General features: G+C 37.0%; 1 protein-coding gene across 4 annotated transcripts in view; it reads right to left on the reverse strand.

Annotated features, from left to right (window-relative positions):
• Positions 1-10,212: 10,212 nt before the first annotated feature.
• Positions 10,213-25,021, reverse strand: part of LOC141435540 (U8-agatoxin-Ao1a-like) — a 66,442-nt gene continuing 51,633 nt past the window's right edge. For 3 of the 4 annotated variants that reach the window (XM_074098247.1, XM_074098245.1, XM_074098244.1), the window contains exons 2-4: positions 17,218-17,329; positions 16,008-16,086; positions 10,213-11,329 (exon numbers count right to left, since the gene is read on the reverse strand). In XM_074098247.1, coding sequence (XP_073954348.1) covers positions 11,167-11,329; positions 16,008-16,086; positions 17,218-17,302 — 327 coding nt within the window. In that variant the 5' untranslated portion in view covers positions 17,303-17,329 and the 3' untranslated portion in view covers positions 10,213-11,166. The remainder of the gene's footprint in view (positions 11,330-16,007; positions 16,087-17,217; positions 17,330-25,021) is intronic. The other variant, XM_074098246.1, reaches the window with a different exon arrangement.

Raw genomic sequence — 25,021 nt, forward strand, 5'->3', positions numbered from 1 at the left:
AGACGTTTGATAGAATAATATCAGGTGCGGTTATTTAAGTGGTTTATAAACCTGGTTTGTTGTTGTTGGCGATTCTCGGAGCGTTTGAACCGTTTGTTTATACCACTCCAACAATAGCTAGCTAGCTCTGTAAGTAATAAAGCTATGCAACTATTTATATTTGTAATATAATTAGTTGCTTTAAAGAATCGTGGTTTTAGGTTTAGTGTTTAAGGTAATAACAATTTTAAAACCGATAGCGATATAGAACATAAGTAAGAAGTGCAAAACGGATAAAACTTGAATTAAAATGATATAATTAATATTTGAAATTACCAATGACCATAGGGCTGGTGCATTTCTCGCCCAACCTAGCCCAGTTAGTAAAGGCCCTAATAATCACATTTTATTACGTTTTAGTAAAAAATGTGGACTTCTTATTTTCCTTACAAAATTAATTAGAACGCAATGTACCACTACACGATACTACTTTGTTTTTATTCAAAACGTCGCACTTGTTGACGTGACAGCTGTCACAGGACGCTCCTATCTCGTATTAAATTATTGTACGCATTACATTGCTGCTCGAAAATATTTCAAAAATTAATTACGCTCTGGTAGTTAACTCTAAATTAACAATTTGTTTTGATATCGGTTTACAGCACTTAAATCTTCGTCTGGTTACAGTTTGAGGTAGTATCAAAAATACACTCTGTCTGTATACGAGTATATAGTTAAGTTATTTTTAGGATAGTTTAGTATACTTCAATTGTACCTTTACCATAATGCGTATCATCATCATCATCCCAATCCCAATAAATAAATATAATTAATTATTTAATTATGCAGTTAATTTTAAGTAAGTAGACTGTCACACTAGCATACCTAAACGTACTAAAAAAAAGAATAACAGCACATAGCCACAATGTGATATGTTATTAGTCGTCAATGCACTTTTATCAAAATACGATATTTAACGGCCGTAATCATTAAAATCTAGTGTTAGCAGAGCCCTGCTTCTTAGTAAAATTCACGCAGTGTGTGTAATTTTATTTATGGTAGTTGTTTAGGACCTACTTATATAATTTTATTTTAATTATTTTTGTCGTTGAAGCAGAAAAAGAAATACCTAGTATTGTATAGCGTGGGGGACACCACAATAGATAAATCTCGCTCTAGGTGGACCCATACGGTTCTCGTATGGTTGGTTCAGTTCGGTTCTATTACGGTTCTAAGACACAGCTCCGCACATAGCTATATGACTGACAGACGGATGAACAATGTGGCCAATAAACATTAGGGTTCCATTTGACATCGTTCGGGTGACAACTTTAATATCGCTGTTTTTTTACTATTCAATAACCGCTTGTTGTACCGGCTTAAAAAAATAAGATTTAATTGTTGTAGAATTTAGGTTACCAAAATAACTCTAAATAAATTATTTTAATTTAAAAAAAATGGGCGTTTGAACTGCTCGGGGAATAAACCGATTGCGTGTTTGTTAACCGTGGATGATATCAAGGTCAAATTTGGGCCATTGTATGATATGTATGACGTTAAAATATTTTAATGGCCGCCTATGAACATCGTTGATGTTAACATACTATTATCAGAAAAGATATGTATACATTTACTAATGTAATGTAATGTAGTAAGTATGTTTTTGAGAATAAAGTATCCACTGATACAATACCTACCAATAAGCACTTTATTATTCTTTATTATTGGACAAAGAATGATGCCTTTTTACCCGACTTCCTAAAGGATGGTTATGTTTTTCGATCAGGTAGTATTGTGTTTCTTTGGTTAACATATGAGTTATTAGATTTATAATAAAGGACTACGTTAGTCTAGAAAGAAGGTAAGCAATCTTGACGTGTCTTTTTATTGAAAAACACTTTTGAAAAATAAGTTAGGTACAGCAAATATGTAACAATTAGGAAGGACATATGATCATTTATATTCTTTTGGTATCATAAGTAATAGTTTAGTTACTGTTTATTAAAAACATTTCTCAATAAAAAGACTCGACGTGCTGTGTGGGTGGGTGCGCCGGCGCCAGTTAGCGTAATCCCTACCTGTCGGAGTGACATAATGTAGGTATATCATATATTTCATATGGCGCCTGCAAAAAAAAGTTTGCTACAGGGACGCTAGACTTTGTCATGGTATGTATGTATGTAAACTCTTTATTGTACAAAAGAAAATAAACAAAATACAATTGACAAACTTTGAGATACTTGTACAAAGGCGGACTTATCCCTTTAAGGGATCTCTACCAGTCAACCTTTGAGTGGATGAGAGGAGCAATACGTTAGGGTCCGACAAAGAGTGAGTTTAAGAGTTAAAATAGTGGAAGCTACAATACAGTGCTTTAAACAATATAATACATAAACTACAATATAAATAAATAAACTACTATATATATAACCATTATACATACAATATATAAGCATATTAAACAAAGGAATGTTCTTAAATATTTAAGGAGAAGGTGTAAGCCACATTCTTCTCAAGCCTTCCCTGAAAGATCCCTGATAGTATACGGCATTCATCATTTTCTAACTATAGGGCAAATTGTGCGAGTGCAAAAGAGATGAATGCTTTACATTAAGATAAACGCTTACGTGCGAGAGCCTCACGTTTTAACTTATTTACTGTCGTTACACGAATGTAGGTATCATAATCTGAAACTGCTTCATGACAATGTCATAAAATTGCACCTTTAACATGTACTTTTGTAACTGAAAAAGAAACATAAACAACGAAAAACAATGTTGCAGCTCGATTTATACTAATTTCTAAAAATAGGGTACTTTCCTGGGTGCAAACAAATATTAAATAAATAAATAAATAAATATCAAGGGACAATTCACACCAATTGACCTAGTCCCAAAGTAAGCTTTGCAAAGCTTGTGTTATGGGTACTACTAAGCAACGGATAAATATAATTATATAGATAGATACATACTTAAATACATATTAAACACCCAAGACCCGAGAACAAACATTCGTATTTTTCATACAAATATCTGCCCCGACACGGGAATCGAACCCGGGACCTCAAGCTTCGTAGTCAGGTTCTCTAACCGCTAGGCCATCTGGTCGTCTAAATATATATTCTCAAATAAATGTATATTATTCTATTATTTAGTACAGTCAGCATCAAGCATAGCTGCACACTTTCTTACTTTGTCGTTTTATAGCCACGTACAAAACGCCATGCAAGATTGCCAATGTGTCAATTTTTTTTTTTTTTTTTTTATACGACTGGATGGCAAACGAGCAAGTGGGTCTCCTGATGGTAAGAGATCACCACCGCCCATAAACATGCGACAGAGTAAAAAAAGGATCCGCTACCTTTGATGCCGACTGTACCGATGTACGAGTATGTGTAGGGGAGACTGAGGAAGGTTGTGACAGAGGAGAGTAGTGACAACGTCGATTTTTGGAAACTTATTAACTGCTAGCGAGCCCGCAATAGCACGCGTTTGATAGTTCGAGACTTGAACTAAACGCGCCGTTCCCTCGGGAACTGTGCATTTTCCGGGATTAAATGTAGCCTATGTCACTCTCTGGCCCATAAACTATCTCTATGCCAAAAATCACGTCGATCCGTCGCTCCGTTTCGATGCACAATGTATTTAAGATACTTATTGGATAAGGATTAATGCTGTATTGCTTAAAATCGCTTCGTAAATAAGCCATTATTTCTCGTAAAAAGTAAAGGATCAAAAATGGTTATTGTGGGTTATCCCTAAGAGATAGACATATGCCATCGTGGACTTTTTTGTAGACCTTTTTAACGTGTACAATACTGTAGTACATACTTTGATCTATCTCGTAGGGTTCAGCCAGCGTTTGCAATGTAAGCGCAAAAAGATGTGTTTATTTACGACATCACATTAGAAACCTCTAACATTATCAGTGTTTCTCAACTATATTATGCATCTATTATACATATAACCCTTCCTCTTGAATCACTCTATCTATTAAAAAAAACCGCATCAAAATCCGTTGCGCAGTTTTAAAGATCTAAACATACATAGGGACAGACAGCGGGCGACTTTGTTTGTTATATACTATGTAGTGATCAACTATTTAGCTTTAGAAATAGAAATAAACTTTAAGAGATAACTTTATTTTTCCGAATGACCAACTAATGACCACGTAATGTACACCAGTGTGAGGATCACTGATCTAATTGACAGACTAATTAACTGATTGACTTGACTTTGAGAAGGTACATAGATAATGTAGAGCTCCGATGACACTGAAATAATCAAGTAGGTACCCTCCACAATAATATATGGAAGTGTTTAACCTACGTCAAACACTGTGTTTCTTATTAAACTTGTTGTCAAGATCATAATATTTTTTAGATTGATCGTAAAGGGCCTTGAGTTGCTTGTTTTGGTTGAATGTATTCAACATGTCACGTCATGTATGATGTGATATGATATGACAAGTCTTATTGTTTGTTTTGTTCAGTTTGACTAAGTAAGAAGGAAAAAATCAAGGCCAAATTTCTGGATGTATGAGGTTGACTAGAAAAACCGAGTCGGACGAGCACACGAAGGGCCAGGGTTCCGTACAAGTGCCGTTTTGCCTAACACATTTGGAATCACCACCGATTTCACCACTTCTTTCTGTCACATGGCATTAGATTAGGGTAGAAGGAGATGGTGAATGCGATTGACCACTACAAACTCGTTGGCTTTAGGGCCTCGCAATCTAATGCAACTTGCATGATTTTTCTTGCAAGTCTGAACTCGGCTTATGACAATACGGCCGCAATTTTGAACCCAATACCTACACTATTAAACGCCACGGTTAAATTTCTTATCAGTAATCGACTATTGTACTCTTCGGTATTATAGACATTCGATATTTAGAATTTCGACCTTAGAATCGTTCGAAATTTCAATTTTCGATATTTTATCCGTCGATATTAGGATTTTCGAAATTTTAGCATTCGATAATTGTACCGTTCGATAATTTATACTTTCGACATTTTGAATTTCGACCTTATGATCGTTCCCATATCGAAAATACAAACTGAGACATGGATGCACAGAAAAACCAGAAAAAGAGACCAGCGCTGGGAATCGAACCCAGGTCCTCAGCAATCCGTGCTGCGTGCTATAACCCCTATACCACCGCTGGACAGGAATTTAGACACGAATTTTTCCTATGCATACATATCTCAGGTTGCTTATTTCTACTACGCTACTTATGCAGCAGCACTAGCGACATCTATGTTCCGCTCTCATCGAGAGACGTCACATTCTTTCGGAACCAACCGCTCACCCAGACAAGAGATGTCGCTACTAAGCAATCAAATTATGATTGGTTATTTGGAGTCTTTTTGTATTTTTTATTCAACTCCAAATTTGTTACTTCTACGGGTATCCCGTGAAACCATATCGAAAATACAAACTGAGACATGGATGCACAGAAAAACCAGAAAAAGAGACCAGCGCTGGGAACCAGACCTGGGTTCGATTCCCAGCGCTGGTCTCTTTTTCTGGTTTTTCTGTGCATCCATGTCTCAGTTTGTATTTTCGATATGGTTTCACGGGATACCCGTAGAAGTAACAAATTTGGAGTTGAAATAAAAAATACAAAAAGACTCCAAATAACCAATCATAATTATGATCGTTCGGCATTCTGATTTTCGATATTTTGACCGTCGACGTTCTAACTTTAGATATTTTAAATTTCGATATTCAAATACGTGCCCAGATGCAGGCTACCTATTACAAAATTCGAAAATCGAAGTTCGTTTCGGTCCGTCCCGCTTACGCTAATATCATTTAATACGACAATGAGAGGGACGGTTACGATACGAACTTCGATTTTCGTATTGGCCCCTCTGATCTATTGAACAATGTTTCTCCATCGCATTTTGTCGGATACGCTAGCACTTATCTTTCTTTCTCAATTAGTTGCAGTAAACTTTAGTAAGCTAGATGAGAAAGCAAGACAAACACGAACTCAACAAAACACGATGGCAAAGCACTATTCAGTACATACGTAACGTTATCTACCTACCTTTACCCGTTCCATAAAAATAGTCGTGTCAGATATACAGCCAGCCGCCTGCGCAGACAGACAACAAAGTCATTCTGTAGGGATTTCGTTTTTCCGTTTGAGATACGGAACCCTAAAAATATTTTTACCACTGCACAGCACAAGGCGAATAACAGAAATCCTTATAGTATAGCCTTCTGGGGCCAATGTCTAGTGACTGCTTGGTATTTTGAGTTGTAGGTTATGTGGTGTGGCAGGTGGTAGGACCTTGTGCAAGGTTGCAGATGTTTATGGGCGGTGGTGATATCTTACCATCAGGAGACCCACTTGCTCGTTTGCCATACAATCGCATAAAGAAAATGTTATACTTTTAGTTTTTCCATTTTCATTTCTGTATAGTATAGTTGTTTTTTACTTATCTATAATATTTAAGCTGCGGGTTCACGGTGGATGCAGGCCGCTGCCAACCGAAGCAACTGGAGGTCTGTGGGGGAGGCCTATGTCCAAAAGTGGACGTCCTACGGCTGAGATGATGATGATGATGAATATTTCGAATACTCACTTACCACAATTTCCTTTACCATAAACTCATTTGCTTTACTTACCATAAAATATATAGAACCGTGCTGTTTTCAGATTTTTAGAACAGATAGGTAGGTTAGGTAAAAAAAATAATTCTGAAAAAAATGTTCTTTTGAAAATAAATTAGGTACTTTATGATGAAAGAAAACTATTTCTATATTAGGTATAAGAAATTCAAGGAAACGATAGAAAACCATTACATTTATCGTAAAATGTTGAAATATTAGAATTGAATATAAATTATTATAAATCAAATTGTAACGTAGAAAAAAATAAGTGGGTGGGTCCCCACCCACCCACCTTCCCACTTTCTGGGAAGAAAGTTATTTAAATATCTTTCAAATTCGGGGAAGTTTGCGATAAGATAAAATAGAAAATATTTTCAAAGTTCCCAATTTAATACGTAAGTACGTTTAAAAGGGAATGATTTATGCGAAAGGATTAGCTGTGAGTGATGAACCGAATCAGAACTTCGGCGAAGTTCAGCATTAACCGAGTTGTTAATGGCGTTTTGTGAGTTAGGGGCGTTTGCTCCTGGCGTATTGTCAGCGGCCAACTGGAAGCACGTGTAGGTACCTACTGCAGCTGTTTAAGAGCAGAAGTGAGAGGTATTTAGAACAATTAACTAGGTAGCTGTTTTTAAAGGTCATCATAACAATTATATTACAATTCTTACCCCCTGTTTCGCCATCCATCCATACTAATATTATAAATGCGAAATTGTGTGTGTTTGTATGTTTGTCCGTCTTTTACGTCGAAACGGAGCGACGGATCAACGCGAGTTTTAGAGAGTGACATAGGCTACTTTTATCCCGGAAAAATGTAGAGTTCCCGAGGGAACATCGGACGATAACCGAATTCCACGCGGGCGAAGCCGCAGACAAAAGCTAGTTGATTAAATTTATTTGACGGATAAATGTGATGCCGTCTTAGTTGGTTTTGTTCGAATAGCCGTCTATTCGATGCCGTCTCCGTAGACGGCATCACATCTATCCGTCAAATAAAAATAATCAATGGGTGGTAAAACAGCCCCTTATGGTAAAACTAACCTAAAATAAACTAACTACCTCTATATATAAACTAGCCGGTGCCGACGACTTCGTCTACGTTGAATTTTTTTATCGCTATCTCGCGGGAATTATGCAATTTTCCAGGATAAAACTATCCTATGGCCTTCCTTGGGACTCAAACGGTCTGTGTACCGAATTTCACCTCAATCGGTTCAGCGGTTTAGACGTGAAACAAACAAATAGTCGCATTTATAATATAGTGGGATACTTAGAAGTAAAAGTAGTTTCTATCATAAATCGCCTAAATCTTGTCTCTGCGGAAGAGTTCCCATAATTTCTATACGACGGGCTAGAAATGCGCAAGCTCTATGTCATTATGGGAACAGATTTTTGGAATACGTCACGGAATAGAAATCCATGCTTTAAATATGTTTTTCGAAATGGGAAAAATATTATACTTATCTAAATTAAACTGAATTACTTACTACTTACCGATGATACAAAATACCAGCGCTGCCTATCCTCAATGCATGTCATAGCCTGTATCACGAGGGGTATTACAGGTGCTTTGCCGGCCCTTTTAAAGATGGATAGGCGGCTTTTGACGATCTCTAAGTTGGATCCCATATATTTAAATAATTTATTGAATCAGGCATTACTTGCTGAGGTCCATATCGATGAACTAAAATAATTACTTGCTGCGGGTGAGAAAATTAATTGTTTTATCGAAAATACAAACTGAGACATGGATGCACAGAAAAACCAGATAAAGAGACCAGCGCTGGGAATCGAACCCAGGTCCTCAGCAATCCGTGCTGACCCCTACACCACCGCTGGACAGGAATCTAGACATGAATTTTCCTATGCATACATATTTCAGGTTGCTTAAAAAATAAAACTGAAAAAAGATCTCTATCTGGTTTTTCTGTGCATCCATGTCTCAGTTTGTGTTTTCGATATGGTTTCACGGGGTACCCGTAAAAGTAACAAATTTGGAGTTGAAATAAAAAATACAAAAAGACTCCAAAAACAATCTTAATTGTTTTAATTCACCCATATGTGTTCGCATTTTAGTGGTCTGTTTCTACCTTAATGCGGACTGTGATAGACTACCAATGATCAAGGTGATGAGGATGAAGATTTTTACTGTGTACTCATTCTTGTCGGTTTGTTAATGTAATGGTGGTAACTTAATGTTCTACCTCACCAGCGCGGTGTACGCACCAGCACCAATATATGTATCATACAACAAAGCGTCCAATAATCTCATTGAGGTGTCCTAGCTTCCGTTCTTGAGAAGAGAACTTGTTCGCTACGCCGCTTTGTCGTACTAATTATGCCAGAAATTTATTCCTAGTGAGAGTGTGTTCTAACAATAATAAGAAGCTTCGGTGTGCTGATGTGTTTCATATGGAAATGTGAGAGTTTATGTCTGCAATAAAAATAATAATAATAATAATAAACAAAGTTCCTGTATTAAGGTGATTCTTTCAGTATTAAATATATTTTAAAGGTTGCTTACAGTGTTCAGAACGTTATCTAAATTTACTCTTATTTGCTTAAAACAAGTCAAATGACTAGGATTTGTATATTTTTATAACTATTTAAATTATGCGTGTAAATCGGAGCATTAAGATGCATAGAAATAGCTATGTGGAAACTGTTTTGGCTAATGTGTTATTGAAGTGTTTATATATCGTTGTGTTATTTTAAGCTGTTTGTTTCCCACTTTAATAAAATAAATAAATATTTGATACGACTATACTTCGGGGGCCGATAGGACGTGTCAGATATTTTTGCACGCGCCGCTGTGGTCGATATTAGTGCAGGTGACTGTACACTTCTCAGCGTGTGATTCTTCCTATGTTTATTATGCCTAAATTCAACAGTCGACTGGAATAAGTAGTTATTTTATTAGTGACTTGTAAGAGTGATTACTGTAATCAATCAGATTTATCAAAAAACTACAATATTCTACTAAAATTAAAAATGTGAAAGTTGTGTGTTGGTCACTCTTTCATGCTAGAACGGGTGGACGGGTTTGGACGAAATTTGATATGTTGATAGCTGAATCTCTAGAATATCTCATAGGCTATTTTTTATTCTGACATTGAATTTAATCATGATATATTCTGAAACCTCAACCACCGGAGAAATAGAATACAAGGGTATTCATCTTGCAACGTAAATGAAGAATACGAGATACCTACATTTAAAAACTTTAAAGTGGCTATCTTAAAATTCTTGCTATATTCAATATATATATAATTTTAGCTGTTACTTAATTGTTAATGACATCGAAATGTGAACATTATTCAACTTGTAGCTTTATTTACCTACACTAAGAACATTTTTGCATGCCTACTTCTATAAGATAATTGACATTATTGATACTTAATTGAAATTTAAACTTATCACCGCCTATTATGACATAACGTTACGCAAATATATTTCATTTCATTTCATTTACGGTGAAAACTTTCCGAATTTCGGTTCAACTACTTCTGTGAAACCGCGGATTTAAATCAGTTTAAAATATAAAAGTCATCATTCGGTTTAGGCAATTTGTTAAACGCTGTTAAAAGGGTGAAAAATAATAATGCTAAAATCGTCCATAAACATTTATTAATATAATTTATCATTTCCCATATTCCAATATTAGTAATAATACAATTATCATATTCCATAATCAGGAACGTACGATATAAGAAGCTACGCACAGAAGTCTACTAGGCTGCAATACCATATACCCCCTGTCCGAGAGTAGCAGTACATTAAAGATTCTTTATCAATAATATGAATAATTATATTATGACACATTCATATTGTTAAAAGTCTAAGTTGCCAATCGCAAATACAAGTGGCGCTGTTTCATAAAAAGGCTTAATATAGCGTCTTTCACCAAGTTTATTTATCATTAGTCTCTTATAACTCTAAAACACTAATGTTACATTTATATTTTTTTCTATTTTGTAGTATTTGCTACTTCCTATTGACATAAGTTTACCACCAATTTTTAGTAGCTACTGCGTTAGATTTCTACTGTTAGCTTAATTAACTCTACATACATACATCGTTAAGAAGTGTTGAACCGAGCATAGAACGACCGTGCTGCTGCCAGAACGAAATCGAACTCAAATGATTGGTCAGCAGCGCGGCGTTCGCGCAGGTTGCGAACATCTGATTGGCCGAGCACAGCGTCGAGGCGTACTGATTGGGCAATAAGGCTGGGTGATTGCCCAACCACGTAAGCGGACACTCAACTCAATCAGATAAATTATAAAGTACTAATGAAACCAAAGAACAGAACGCTTGTAGATGTAGCTAAAAACACTAAATTTTGTATACAAGGTCCAAAAATATTTCCAAACTAAAATTTAGGTCCCTGTTTTCGATTCGAATCTCTCTAATTTGAAACTATAAATACTGAAATTAAAAAGCCAAGAACGTAATGGGTCCGTTTATTAACGCAAGAGTTGTCGCTTCCGATGGAGCGGCGGTCAAGTCGGCTGGTAGGAGCTGGTCGCCGCTTCAGGGGAGCCGTGATTGGGTAGTGGGGCAATCACCCCCACTTCTGGAAGAGGCCCATGCGCTGGCAGCGGCAGTTGGAGCCCCACAGGTTACAGCGGCACGACGAGGAGTGGCAGCAGTCGCCGGGGCGGTGGTCGCAGTTGCCGCCGCGCCGCACACAGGCGCGTCTGAAAACGTAGATCAGCGACGATCGTCTGAAATCACCATCGGATACTAATCTATACTACTATTTCAGGCATTAAAAAGAATGCCTACAGTCTTTTGAATACCTTACAGCCCAGTTTGGGCCATCCATAATTAGTGCTTGTCTTAGCCAAAATTAAGCGTCCCTCACCCAGGGTGAATATCCGGGCGCTTGTACCGCCGTCATTGTTCTCACCAATTTTTTTATCAGATTTCTTAAGAACTAGGTACAATAAACATCAACATGTGTAAACATTCATCAATAGTGTCGGATGATGATGTTTGTTGTACCTATTTCTTAAGAAATCTGATAAAAAAAGTGGTGAGATCAATGACGGCGGTACAAACGCCCGAATATTCACACCCAACTAAATCAGTTCTTTACGACTAGATAGCCAGCAAATCTTACAATAAGCGCCTGAGTCTTACGAGGATTTAGTCACAAGCTCTAAATAACACCAATTTCTAGCTACCCCCACCCCTCTTCTCCCACTTATTTGCTATTAAAATCGCAATTATTTTTGTTCCTCTGTCACAAACCGCCTGACTTCTCCCCCCTCCTAAATGTGTCACGTAATTTACGGATGACCCAAGACCTGCAACAAATATCGTGCAAGAGGCTAACGTCCTAAATAAATTTATTAGTCATCAGTTAGATGTTAGAAAATATTGTACACGCATTTTTCTTTTGTCACTTAAACAACTAAACCTCCTTCGGGCAGTTTCGCAGGTTCACCCGTTTGGTCTCTATATCACGCTTAAACCACTGAATCAATTTATATGGTAACTAGCATGTTGCCCGCGACTCTGTCCGTGCAGAATACGCGTGCGTGTGTCCTATGTCCTTCTCCGGGACTCAAGCTATCTGTATACCGAATTTTATCTAAATCGGTTAAGCGGTTTAAACGTGATTGAGTAACAAACATCCAAACGGACGTGTCGGACACGCTCTTGGCCGGTTTTTGTTTATTTACCTACCTTAGAGTACTACCCAGGAAACTTTTTAAACTCGTGTTCGCTTTACTGCTACGTGATGTAAAGCAACTTGCACGATATTTCTTGAGGTCTAAAGTAGGCTTAAGAGGAAACGCGATTTAGGAGTCTATAGTGCTCTAATAAGTTAATGATGTACCTAAATCTACGTTTACTAGGGATGGAAAATGTGAGAGTGATATTGAAAGGAGAGTAAAGGCTGGTAACATAGTGAATGGAGCGTTGCACACCTTTATGAATAGCCAGAAAATCTCCAAAAGAGCTCGTCTGGCTGTGCACAGAGGGGTGCTAGTACCAACACTCATGTATGGAAGTGAAAGTTGGGTGTGGCAGGAAAGGCATCACAGAGTAGAATAAATGCGGTAGAAATGAGAGCATTAAGAAGTATATTAGGTGTGAAATTGAGTGACAGAATTAGAAATACATAGTGCGATAAGGGAACGCTGATAAATGAAGGCATAGTCACACGGATTGAGAAAGGGATGCTTGGATGGTTATTGTTGTTGTTGTAACTCTTTATTGTACATAAAACATATGAAAATAACAATTAACAAGAGAAACGGGCTTGTTGAGAGAATGAATGAAAACAGATTGACTAGGCAGATCTATAAGACGAGCGTGAATTGTATTGGGAACGTTGGAAGAGGAAGGCCCAGACGAAAACGTACTACGATCAAATCGAGGACGTTCTGAAGAAAGGTCGAGTCAGGAGTACTCTAAACCGACGTGCATGCATGAAAAGATTGATGAATGTAGAGGAAGCGAGAGTTGTATGCCAGGATCGTAGCAAGTGGAAGGATGTAGTTTCTGCCTACCCCGTTGGACAAGAGGCGTGATTTTATGTATGTAGTGCCCTAATAACGACTTAGTAGCTCGAGGATGGGCGCGCCACATCGCTCGAAGAACTAATAACCGTTGGAGGAGTCCTCGAGTGGCGATCACGAACCGGAAGGCGAAGTGTTATCTGATAAAGCCTCCCACTAGGTAGACTAATGTCGCGAGAGTTGTGCGCAACCGGTAGAAGCAGGTGGCGAATGGTCGTTCATTGTGGCGTTCCAAGGGGGAGGCCTTTAATTAAAGATACTTTGACTTTGACTTTGTTCAACAGTGGACGTCTTCCGGCTGATGATACTAAGGATAAGTTCTGACAAAGATGTTTTAAAATTAGCCCTGATAATAGCAATGGTTTTGAATATCGATCAGCGTATAAAAACATTGGAAATAACGCATTACATTTGAAATTTACCAACAACATTGTAAAGGAACCTGCATGCAGACGCAAATTCTACGGTGTATCTGATTTCCTAATTCGATCTGGACCCGCATGGAAACTATAGCAATGTCCTTCTTATCCTAAAAGGAATCCTCCTGAAAGGATCCTCCAGCTGTGAGACGTATATAAGCCGGAAAAGAGAAAACTCTTTTTCGTCCGCCTTTAACCTTAGTATGAGAGGCCTTGACATTTTACCATAAATAAAGCCGTTACTATACTGTTAAATATTTATAAATTGGGAAAAACAGCAAGCAATCATAAAAACTACTGATGTTATCACAGCAAATAGGCTTTTCTTCGTAAAACCAAACGTATCATAATAAACGTAAAGATGATTTACGCTTATGGATAAGGATTAAGGACACAATGTTTCCCAAATGTTGTTATCGTGCTTATTTTTTGTGAGCAATTCGCGTAAAATTGCGTTAATTAGATGATAGTTTATTTAAACGGGTTCGTTAACACAATCGAAGAGGAACCGTGGTAGTACAGCTAGCTATACCTGCACTGCATGCCTCTTGCGTGCCTCTTGCATTGGCTCATTGGGGGCTTGACGTCTCCCGCTGTTGAAGGTCAGCGTTAGAATAATTTTTGTTTTACTATACTTATTTTATTGTTTATTTCTATTTTTATTGTATATCTTTTTTTTTAGTACATCACTGTTGGTTACTGATGGTCGGGTTATCGCACAGTTGTCGGTGTACTTAAGTCTAGACATTGGAACTTTTCTATTGTTGATTCTATTGTTAGTTTTATTTCGTTATTGTTTTTTTGTTCTCTATTTTCTAAAATCTTAGCAGTACACACTGTCAGTGTCGAATTACTTTAATATAATTCTCAGTGAGAGCTGTCGAGGAGGTAGATGAATGTGATTTATAAGAAGTTAGAACATAAGAACTATTATTGTACATCTATTTCTGTTTGTTCTCCAAATAAAACTATATTGCATTAAAACCTATTTTTGAAATCTAAAAGAGAATAGGTCCTATTAGGAAATTTGACGCCATCAATTAATTGACTGTTTGTTATTGAGATGTCAAAACGTGATTCTATAGGTACCGAACTGTGACATCAGTAGACTACATGTAATAATTAGATAACTCAGTTGACAATACAATACAAATATTATTTATTGATCACCAAAAGCAGTACAGACAGTGACAGCGAGGCGTAGTGACATAATAGTCAACCCTTCCAGTATGGAACCCTAAACATGGCAAAAGAGAAACGCAAGTTTTAAACCGATTGTAAACGGGTTTTCAAATGCGTTACTGGGTTTACTATCAATATTTTAGATGATGGTTTATTACTTCGATTCGTACATGGTTGCTTTGATTTTTGTGGGAACTTCGAGCTTGATTGTGGGATTTGATTTCATAATACATACCTTACGGTCATTTCTTATATGAATATTTATAAAAAATATATATTTATTGACTAGTCATAGAACATGACAGATGTCTTATCTATCTGGGGTTGCAAATTAAGTTCTATTCCGTCTATAAAGTGGATTCTTCTTAACAGATATTTTTCCGAACCTGTGGTGGATTTTTTTGACATTCATAAGTGCTTTTTATAGCCTAAATTGAATAAAGATATTTTGACTTTGACTAATCAAATAACTTAAAAAGCTTTTTAATGAATTAATTTCCAGTTAGCTGGAAATCGTTTTAATACCTTCATTTGGTACTAACTGCCTATAATCCTAGTTTATAACATTGTAAGAGCAGATTGATGTTAAGCATATAATGTTTTTAAGGCTTGCCAGTACCCAACCTGAAAGAATAACCAAATTTATCTTCGGGGGCCACTCTTAGCCTACTAGACCACAAATCGAGAAGAGTATCGCTTTCGGTGCATCTACCCTTTGATTTTGGCTGTACCACTAAACCGAATTTGACGTTTTAGATGCTCATTCGATACAGAATTTAACATTCTTTAATATTAAAGCGAAGAACTTTTCCAGCGGAAGCGCCGTTTTTGTGCTACAAGCAAAAAACCGAAAAAAGAGCAAAAATTTTTTGGTTATTTGGCTCCCAAAAGTTATACACACCACCTGGAATCAATCACTGATTAGATACAGCTATTTAGGACCTAATAATGGTAATTAAACGATTTCCAGCTTACTGGAAATTAATTCTTCAAAAAATTCTAATTCTGTCGGCCTATCTTAAAGCTCGCTGAAACGTTAACTTTAACGCCGAGTTTAGACTTTCAAGAAAAATAGTGCGAGTTGCATTACATTGCGAGTATTTGCGAGGCCGTAAAACCAACGAGTTTGTAGTGGTCAATCGAGCGCCGCAATGTAATGCAACTTGCACGATTTTTTTTGCAAGTCTAAACTCGGCTTAACATTAAATTGGTATATTGGACTCCACTGAGTCCTAGCACCATCCATCACAACGAATGGTATCTGAACTTACTTCCCAACATCCTGCAGCAACTGCAGGTCGGCTGGATCCTCCCCGTAGTCGGGTAAACTGATCTCCACATCCTCGTCACCTGGGTAAACATAATTGATATAAGAAACATAGGTAACCCTTACAAAATTAAACGGTTCAACTTATGATTATAAATCAGGAAAGGTCCGACTATAATAGAAACGGTATTTCGGAAGAACTTTTTCATATAACGCTTAAAACTTTCGTGATTTTCACTCATAGTCAAAATACCACAAACGGGACTTATCACGCTAAAACACACGAGTAATATTTACGTCGACGTTTCGATCACATTACAGTGGCCGTGGTCACGAGTAGATTGAAATGTGGTATGACCAAGTTCTGGTAGTTCGAGATACGAGTGCCGGTACTTTTTGCGATCAAGTGCGGGTAGTTCGAAGGACTCGTGCTGCTAGGCAGACTTGACACCCCACATTTCAGTCTACTCGTGACCACGGCCACTGTAATGTGGTCGAAACGTCGAGGTAAATATTACTCGTGTGTTTTAGCGTGATAGGTCCGTTTGCGGTATTTTGATTATCTTTTTCATAGGTCAGTGCGTTCACTTTCACTTGTAATGGAATGTTTTTTTTTGTCTTTGTAACAGGTGTTACAAATGATTTGTTAATTATATTACACTATTAATCAATTATATTACTATTATTACTAGAACTATGGCACTATAGCACGAGTTGATAACTCGAAAAACTCATTGTAGTTACAAAAAACATTATCTAGGAGCCACTTTTTGAGTTGGCTTTTAAAATTGTGGGTAGGTACCCGTTTAATTTTGTAAGTACTTTTTTTTAAACAATCCGACGTTGTCCTCTTTCGAGGTTTGGTAGTGCCGCGGGATTCCGGAAAGAAAAGGTGGATTAAAGGCTACTTGACAGGCCATCGAAAATAATCGAAATATCGCTAGATGGCGTTAGTATCGTGAGGTTTTTTGACGTTGCGATCTTACTTGCAATTGGCTCATTCAAATAACTAAATGAGTCAAGCAAGACCGTAACGCCCTAGCCCTCATTGAAAGAAAGAAAGAAATAAGTGACAACCTTCGAAATAAGAAAAAGAAATTAAAGTTTAAACATGTCACGAAATGGCCCCAAATCAGCAAAAACTGCCGGTCTTGCGAACGGCGCTGTTCTTCCTTTGGGACCATCTGTTTATCATACATTCGTGGTGTGCTCACCTGGATCAATATAAGAGGCGTGCGCCCATTCCGCGGCGAGCGCGACCGCCGCGAGCGCAAGCAACAGAGCGCCGGTGCGCGGCATGCTGCCCACGCACGAGCCGCTGTTAGCCTGCAACAGAATATAATAATAATAATAATAAGAGACAAGAGACATCAAGAGACTCTCGCTAGATGGCTGGATCAAGGGCCAGATACAGAAGGCGGTACTTCTGGACACGGCACGCATCGTCCGGAGGTTCCTCACTCTGCGGCCCTGACCACCGGTAGCTTGGGACCCTACCCCGTTACCGGCGGCAAACTAGGTTAGGTTTTTATAATATTTTTATTTTGTATGTACTTTTCTGTATTTTACTTTTTATAACTATTATAAAAACCTAAACCTAAGATTGAAAGAAAAATAAAGAACATAATAATAATAATAAACGTTTATTGCAGACCAGGGTCCATAGATTGTTAGTAACATGTAGTCTCATTTAAAAGGGTTAGTAACACAAAGAAATAAAATTATCATCAAAATTACTAATCAGAATCAAAATAAAATACATCAAAATTACAATCAAAATTAAAGTCAAAATTATAGTTATATACCTATGTTATGTGCATTAAGATGTATAATGAGCTGCCGGATGTCTTTAAAGATAAGAAATTAAAGGCATTTAAAAATCTACTAATGCAATGGTTAAGTGAAAAGTGTTTCTATAGCGTTCGTGAGTTCTTTGATAAGTAGTTAATGTTGGCATCTGTGATAGAAATTAATAACATAAAAACGAATGCACTCAATTACAAATTTGTACGCAAGTCTGTTGGCATAATGTGGCGATCTTATGACTGTATAACTCTAAGACCTTGATTGAAACCCACTATTAACAAATAAAATATTTCCTTTCATTTCATTTCATTTCACTAATGCCGTAAAATATCGATTCATGAACAAAAGGTACTTTTTATGAACAAAAGGAATTCATGAACAAAACGTAGGTACTTTTTATGAGCTGTCTAAACGCGTTTCTCCCACAGATTTGGATGGCAATAAGTGTCCTGAAAAGACAAATAAAAACAACTCAACAATGTTGATTCTTGATTTCCGAGCGACCTTTTTCTCAAATCTCAATCATAGTTCTCAATCACTTCGGAATCTCACCCGAGCTGTGATTGATCTCAAATCCCCGATTCCTCGGTGTTCTTAATCAAACCTCTAAGAAGTAATTAAAGTTAAGTTCCATCTCTGAGCATCTCGGCCTGTTTATGAATGTCGCTCCAACTTGAGATCGAATGTTCACGATCAAATTGGCTCAATCTCAGCTTATTAAAGGGACTCAAAGATAGCGACAAATCAAAGACGCGGTATTTAAAAGTTTTATTGGATCGCGATTTTGTTTTGTTTGTTTTTAAACCTACAAAAATAATGTGTTCAAAGAAACTAAAAAAAATATGGAACCTCCAAAAATGTCCTCAATTAGACAAAATTTTAGGTTTAGTAGTTTTCGATGGTTTCTTTGACATTGTTCCAGCTGCCAAGTTCCATCAACACAACAGCATAAATAAATAAGATGGTGGTCCTTCACTGTGTGATTTAAGCCATCTTTCTTGCGTCGTAAGTGCAAAAATATGAATGGATTGGCAGCTGGAGTTTTCCCAAGTTTCCTAAAAAGTTATTAACTTGCACTTATAGGTATCTACGTATATTACAACCTTTCTCAAAGTTATAGACATTATTTTCTGTAATTTATTTCGTGGTAAAGACACCTTTCAAATATGTCTTATATATACCTATATTACGAGTATATTCAGATGTTATTACAACGAATTCAGTTTCTAATATAAAGTTAAATGGTCAAACTATTGAATTTGTAAAATCAACAGTATTTTTAGAATAACGCTCGATTCTAAACAACAATGGGGACCTCACGTCACAGCAATCGCGGTAGATTGAGCTCTGCTGCTTTTGCAGTTTGGAAAATACGGCAGCTAACCGATGTGGCGACGGCACGGTTGTGTATTTTGCTTACTTTAATAGCATTATTTCGTACGGCCTTATTTTATGGGGATCTGCTGCAGACATTGGTCAATTTTTATCTTACAAAAGAGAGCAATTAGAAGCAATTTATAATTGAAGACGCGTGAATCTTTAAGATATTTTTTTAAAGAAACATGTATCCTAACCTGCCGTCGCTTTATGTTTTTGAAAATAATCATATATGTAAGGAAGAACATATGTGATTTTCCCACTAACATCGATAAGCCAAAGGCTACTAGAAACACAGGGAAGCTTAAAGTTCCATCTTACAGACTGGCTAAAACCAAAAAGTCGTTTCAGGGAAGTTGCATACGTGTTTATAATAAAATTCCAAAAAATATTACAAACGAAACGGATACAAAATTCAGATCTATTGTCAAGAAGCCATTAATATCTAAGGCGTATTATAAAGTTAATGATTATATCATGGACAGGGATATTTGGAAATAATTCCGATCCGCATTAGCGATAGCCTACCTACTGTGTTAAAAATAAAGTTGTGTTAAATACTTGTGATGTATAGATACGAGTATAATTTAATAATATTGTTAATCTGTTTAAAAATATATATATACCTCGTTGAGCTTCTTGCCGGATTCTTCACAACAGAGGTAAGTGCTTGTTATAGCCTAAATTGAATAAAGATATTTTGACTTTGACTTAGACTTTGAATGCTCGGGTAATCCATCATTTTACCGAAAATTGTTTCATCGATTATCGTTTCTCATAACATTATTCGCAGAATTTTGTTATCAATTAGGAATCATTTATCGAACTTCGTTTCATTGCTCATAAAATTGCTCGAATTACTTTTTACACAAGAAACCACTCATCGAATTTTACTTCATCATTTTATTTGTATATCGACATAGTCGTTCATCGAATCGCCATTACTATGATTTTGGTTCATCGTAAGTTTCAGTTCCTAAAATTCTTATAACACAGAAAATCGTTTCGCCAGTGTTACTATACTTGATAATACGTTTCTATGACAATACATTTTATCGGAACACTAATTTAATATTAGATGGTATACTATCATGCGTGCCAAATGCAAAAAAAAAAAATGATTTGAGCGAAGCGAGCGAGCAAGACGGTTCGGAGCAAAAACGACTCGGATAGGTTAGGTTCACAAGGCTAAGGCGGGGGCGAAGCGGAGCCCCCTTAGCCTTCGATGTAAGATATTTTTTTATAGCAGCCCGGATAATATTGGTTCACAAATGATCTTTGCTGTTGGATTCTTAAATAGAGGGTAATTGTGTATTAACTTACGACTGACCGCAATAAATTTTCTAAACGTGCTGCAATAATAACAAATGCATCGGTCGATGAAACGTGACCGCGGTGATGATTCTTCGTGGCAATAATAATATATAGGAACCGTACCGTCTTTGAATCATGTTTCGATAATTTGATACTATTAATAATTGATAATTCCATGACAGGTAAATTCGATGAATCGTTACGCTTGATTTTTGCTTGATGATTAAAGATTATGTGATTAGAAAAAAAGGTAATGAAATTCGTAGAATAGTTTTCGATGAAATGAAAATGGACGTAACAAATTTCGATATAATGATAGCTACCCCAATGCTCGTATTGATTAAATCCAGAAAACAATAGTCTGATTTATGACCGCACTCGGATGCGGACGTGCGCTTTGTGCCATTGTTTACCAAATTAACTCACTGTATCTGATTATTTTATGAAAAATGGCGGTACGATAGAGCTTTCATTAAAATACGTCCTAATTAATGTTTTACACATTTAAATATTTTGTGTTAGCGGAGAGATACGAACATCGAAATCGAGGTGTTAATTACCAAAAATGCAAAGCGTTAATTGTTATAATTCAAACAATAATAGTTACACACAACACGCCCAAGTTTTTTTCTCGTTCTTTTTCTAGCTTAGCAAATCTATTTCATAAACTTTTATATTGTTTTATCACTTTAACAGCTCTAGGTAAAGATTGCTACTTTGGTCAAAATACATCATTTTGTTTGAAAAAAAAAATACTCTTCTGGCAGTAGGCTAAAAAAGTGAGGGAGGGCAGCACCACCCTTCCTGTCTTAACAGCCTTGCCTCACAGGGACGTCATGGCGGCGTCGCCGGTAACGTACATGATGGTTAAGTACCTCTAATATCCAAGGTCGCCAAACCTATGCTACGCCAAACAGAGTAGCTATGGCTACTCTTCAGTCAGTTCCGTTACTAAAGGTCGCGGGTGAGCAAAGTACTTGTTTAGTTCACTTACAATAGTACATTTTTAATCAAGGGACTAAAATAAGCCAATATATACCCGAGGTGGTTAGCCACCCGAGCTTTAGCGAGGGTGTCTATTTATCCGATGGTTTATATTGACATTAGTCTCGAGGTGAAAACTCTATTTTTCACTTCGATTGCGAGAAAAATCAATTTATTTTAATCGTTTATGATTTACGCTCTACAACATTTCAAAGTTTTCGCGGTAAGAATTTTTGTTTCCAACCAGACTCAGTTATATAACAAAATCGCATCGGCGAAATGGTCCATACACAAACTGGAATAAATAGAATGGCGCCATCTTCTATGCCGAAAAAGAAACGTAGACTAAAAACGTAACATTTCCGTCATTAAAATGGTCCACACACAATCTTATTTTATGCCAAAAAGGCCATCAGGGCTTCCATATGAAACTAACATTAATGTCCGCCCGTAGGTCAATTTGCCCATTCTCTTTTGGATAACTATAAGTATAGTATAGGTAGGTACCCAACAAAAAAAGCTTGTTCCTGTTACAAGTCAATAACTTATTTATTTTGTTTTTTATAGCGCAGGCGTGCAGTTTACAGCAACACTATTTAAATACTTTTAAACCGTCTTCAAAAAAGGAGGAGGTCCTATGTTCGACTGTATGTATTTTTGAGCTCTGGCATTATTAATACAAACAAAGCTTTAGTAACTGTACACAGATCAACACGGGGTTTCATTACGTCGGCTTTGTCCTGCGCCCACGGGAACGGGAAGATTAGAAGTCCTTTTGTGGCTTGCGATTGGTGCTTCAATGTTTGAGTTGTTGATGGAGCCTTACGAGCATTGATGAGGATTGAGGGTTTTTCGACTGGCGAAAAATCACTAGATGGCGTTAGTATTTTGAGGTCGGTTTGACGTTTCAGTCTTGCTTGCGATTAGCTCATTTATACTTGAAACCATAAATTCGTGAGACTAGATTGACAATTCATTGTGCACAAGTGTTGCCACAGTCAGGGTAGTGGTGTTCGTGTGGATATTAAAACAACATTACGACATTGGCTTCTAGTTGTATTTATCCATTACTTGCGGTGACATTATCAAATTAGTTTAATAATTTACTTTGCAATGTAAGATATCATTTAAAGAAGTGCAAATACGAACCGACGACAATTATTTCATTTATTGTTTTGATTGGTCTCATCTTAAATCCGCTTTATCTATTTTATATGCGCATGATATCATTGCCGTCACCAAGTGCGCAGTGCGCTAACCGAAGTAATAGTTTCATCATTATCTTCACAAGAGATGCCATTTTGACACCGGTATTGTTTCGCGATTGGCGGGGGCGGAAGGGGGTGCGGGTCATTCGTCGATTTTTCACTTTGAATCGATTTTTTGACTCATTATGGACCGTAAACCTCTGAAACGATTCACGGATCGGATCGCAAGCTTGTGAATCTATCTCACAAAAATCGTATCCAAAATCGATTTTAAATTGGTATTTATTTTGTCAATTTTAATATTAGATCTGACCACACATTGGATTTAATCGTTGGAGCCACCATTTAGTCTAATCGATACTGAATATCGATATCGGCTACATCACTATTTAATTTCGTCGAGCCCTGGTAACCCTTTAACTGTCATTGAATTGTCAATCTAGTCTCACGAATTATGGTTTCAACCATAGTTATTTAACCAATCACGAGCGCGACGCAAACGTCAAACGGACCTCACGATACTAACGCCATCTAGCGATATTTCGCCTGTCGAAAAATCCTCATTGCTTGTGGTTTAAAAGCTTTATAACTTCATCATCGTTATCTCAGCCTATATACGTCCCACTGCTGGGCACAGGCTCTAAATGAGAGGCAAAGAGTATAAGTACCTATGTAGAAAATGAGAGGGCTTGGGCCCACGCAGGCCCAGTGCGGATTGGGAAATTCACACACACCATTGAATTGCTTCTCAGGTTTGTACAGGTTTCCTCATGATGTTTTTCCTCACCGTATAGCTTGTGGTAAATTTCAAATGTAATTTCGTACATAAATTTCGAAAAACTCTGAGGTACGAGCCGGGGTTTGAACCCACGATCATCTGCTTGAGAGGTGATAGGTCAAACCACCGCCACCACGGCTAATTACTTAGGGATCTTTCAACCACTCTTATTTTTGTGGTCACATTTTATTATGATTGGGCTGTAGAATTTGATGACATTTTCGATTACTGTTTAGGACGATACTTTTACTAGATGTAACTACTGAAAACCATAACAGAATTTTCTACCATGCCAACAAAAATGTGCCCACGTTAAACTAAACGGAATAAACGCTCGAACAATGATCCTCTTAAACTTCGCCACAGAAACAAAACAAAACATGACAATTATTTATAAGACAGATTAATAAAACAAAAAATATAATTTTCATTTAAATTGCTGCTAGAAGTCTGAAGCTAATCTGCATAACACTGTCTCGAGTTGTAAAAACTTTGCCAACCCATGAACAATTCCACAAAGTTTTAACTTGGAGGTTTGGACACGTCAAACCGAGCGACAGATTTCAATTTAACTTCGCGGGTATTGAGGTCAAGTTCACGAATCTAGTTATTTTAATTGGATTCCAGGCTTACTGCCTTCCATTCCAGGGATAAACTATCAGCGATTTCAATCGTTACACACAGCCTTTTTGTGTCTATTTAATTTTGAAAATGTTTGCTTTTGCGTCGTTTTTGTTCTAAAGATTGTTTTACCAACATCTTAAACAGCTATTCTAAAGTAAGTTAGCCAAAATGTGTGAATTTTTAAGGTTTTTGTTTACTTTCTATTTCGAAGATTTCCGGACAGTAAGCCGTACGATTCAACACTTGTCCTCCAATCCGAAATATTTATGTTTCTAAAAAAACTTAGATTTTGTTGAACACAAAATTTGCATATCTGACTACACTTATTTTTAGCTGTTTCTTGATAAAACCAGTATTAAAGAACACCAACATAACATGCGATGAATTCATCAAATTTTTGCGGTTAAAACCAGTCTCAGATGGCGAGTTTTGTCACCAAATAAATAGATTTGTTGTTGTTTTCCCCTGTCAACAGGTCCTGTTTGTTCCTACACATACAGTCAACTACAAAGAGACTGATATGGTCAGAGTTGAAAGAAATATTTATTTGCAACTTTATTCACTGACGTCAAGGTTGTGCATAGATTTTTTTATTTGATTTTGGTTGACTGTACATATAACAGCGCAGCCAATACGAGACTGGCAGCGTTATAGGAATTCCCTTCATTTCACGGTACAGATGTGAATCAGACAGCGTAGGTATAAACAAATGCGATGCAAAAATCGCTCGCCGCACGGTTGATCTAGATTTGTCATTGTCAGGCCATAAGAATTATTTTACTTGGAAATTTCTCTATCTTGAGATACTGTTACCCCTTAAGATCTCTACATATTACATCGCGTGCATCGTATCATGCCATGACCGTAATAGGAACGTGTCAGACGGAGTGTCAAACGAAATGCCAAACGCATACATGACACGCGACG

Source organism: Choristoneura fumiferana, chromosome 15 (genome assembly GCF_025370935.1).
Source record: "Choristoneura fumiferana chromosome 15, NRCan_CFum_1, whole genome shotgun sequence".
NCBI lineage: Eukaryota > Metazoa > Arthropoda > Insecta > Lepidoptera > Tortricidae > Choristoneura > Choristoneura fumiferana.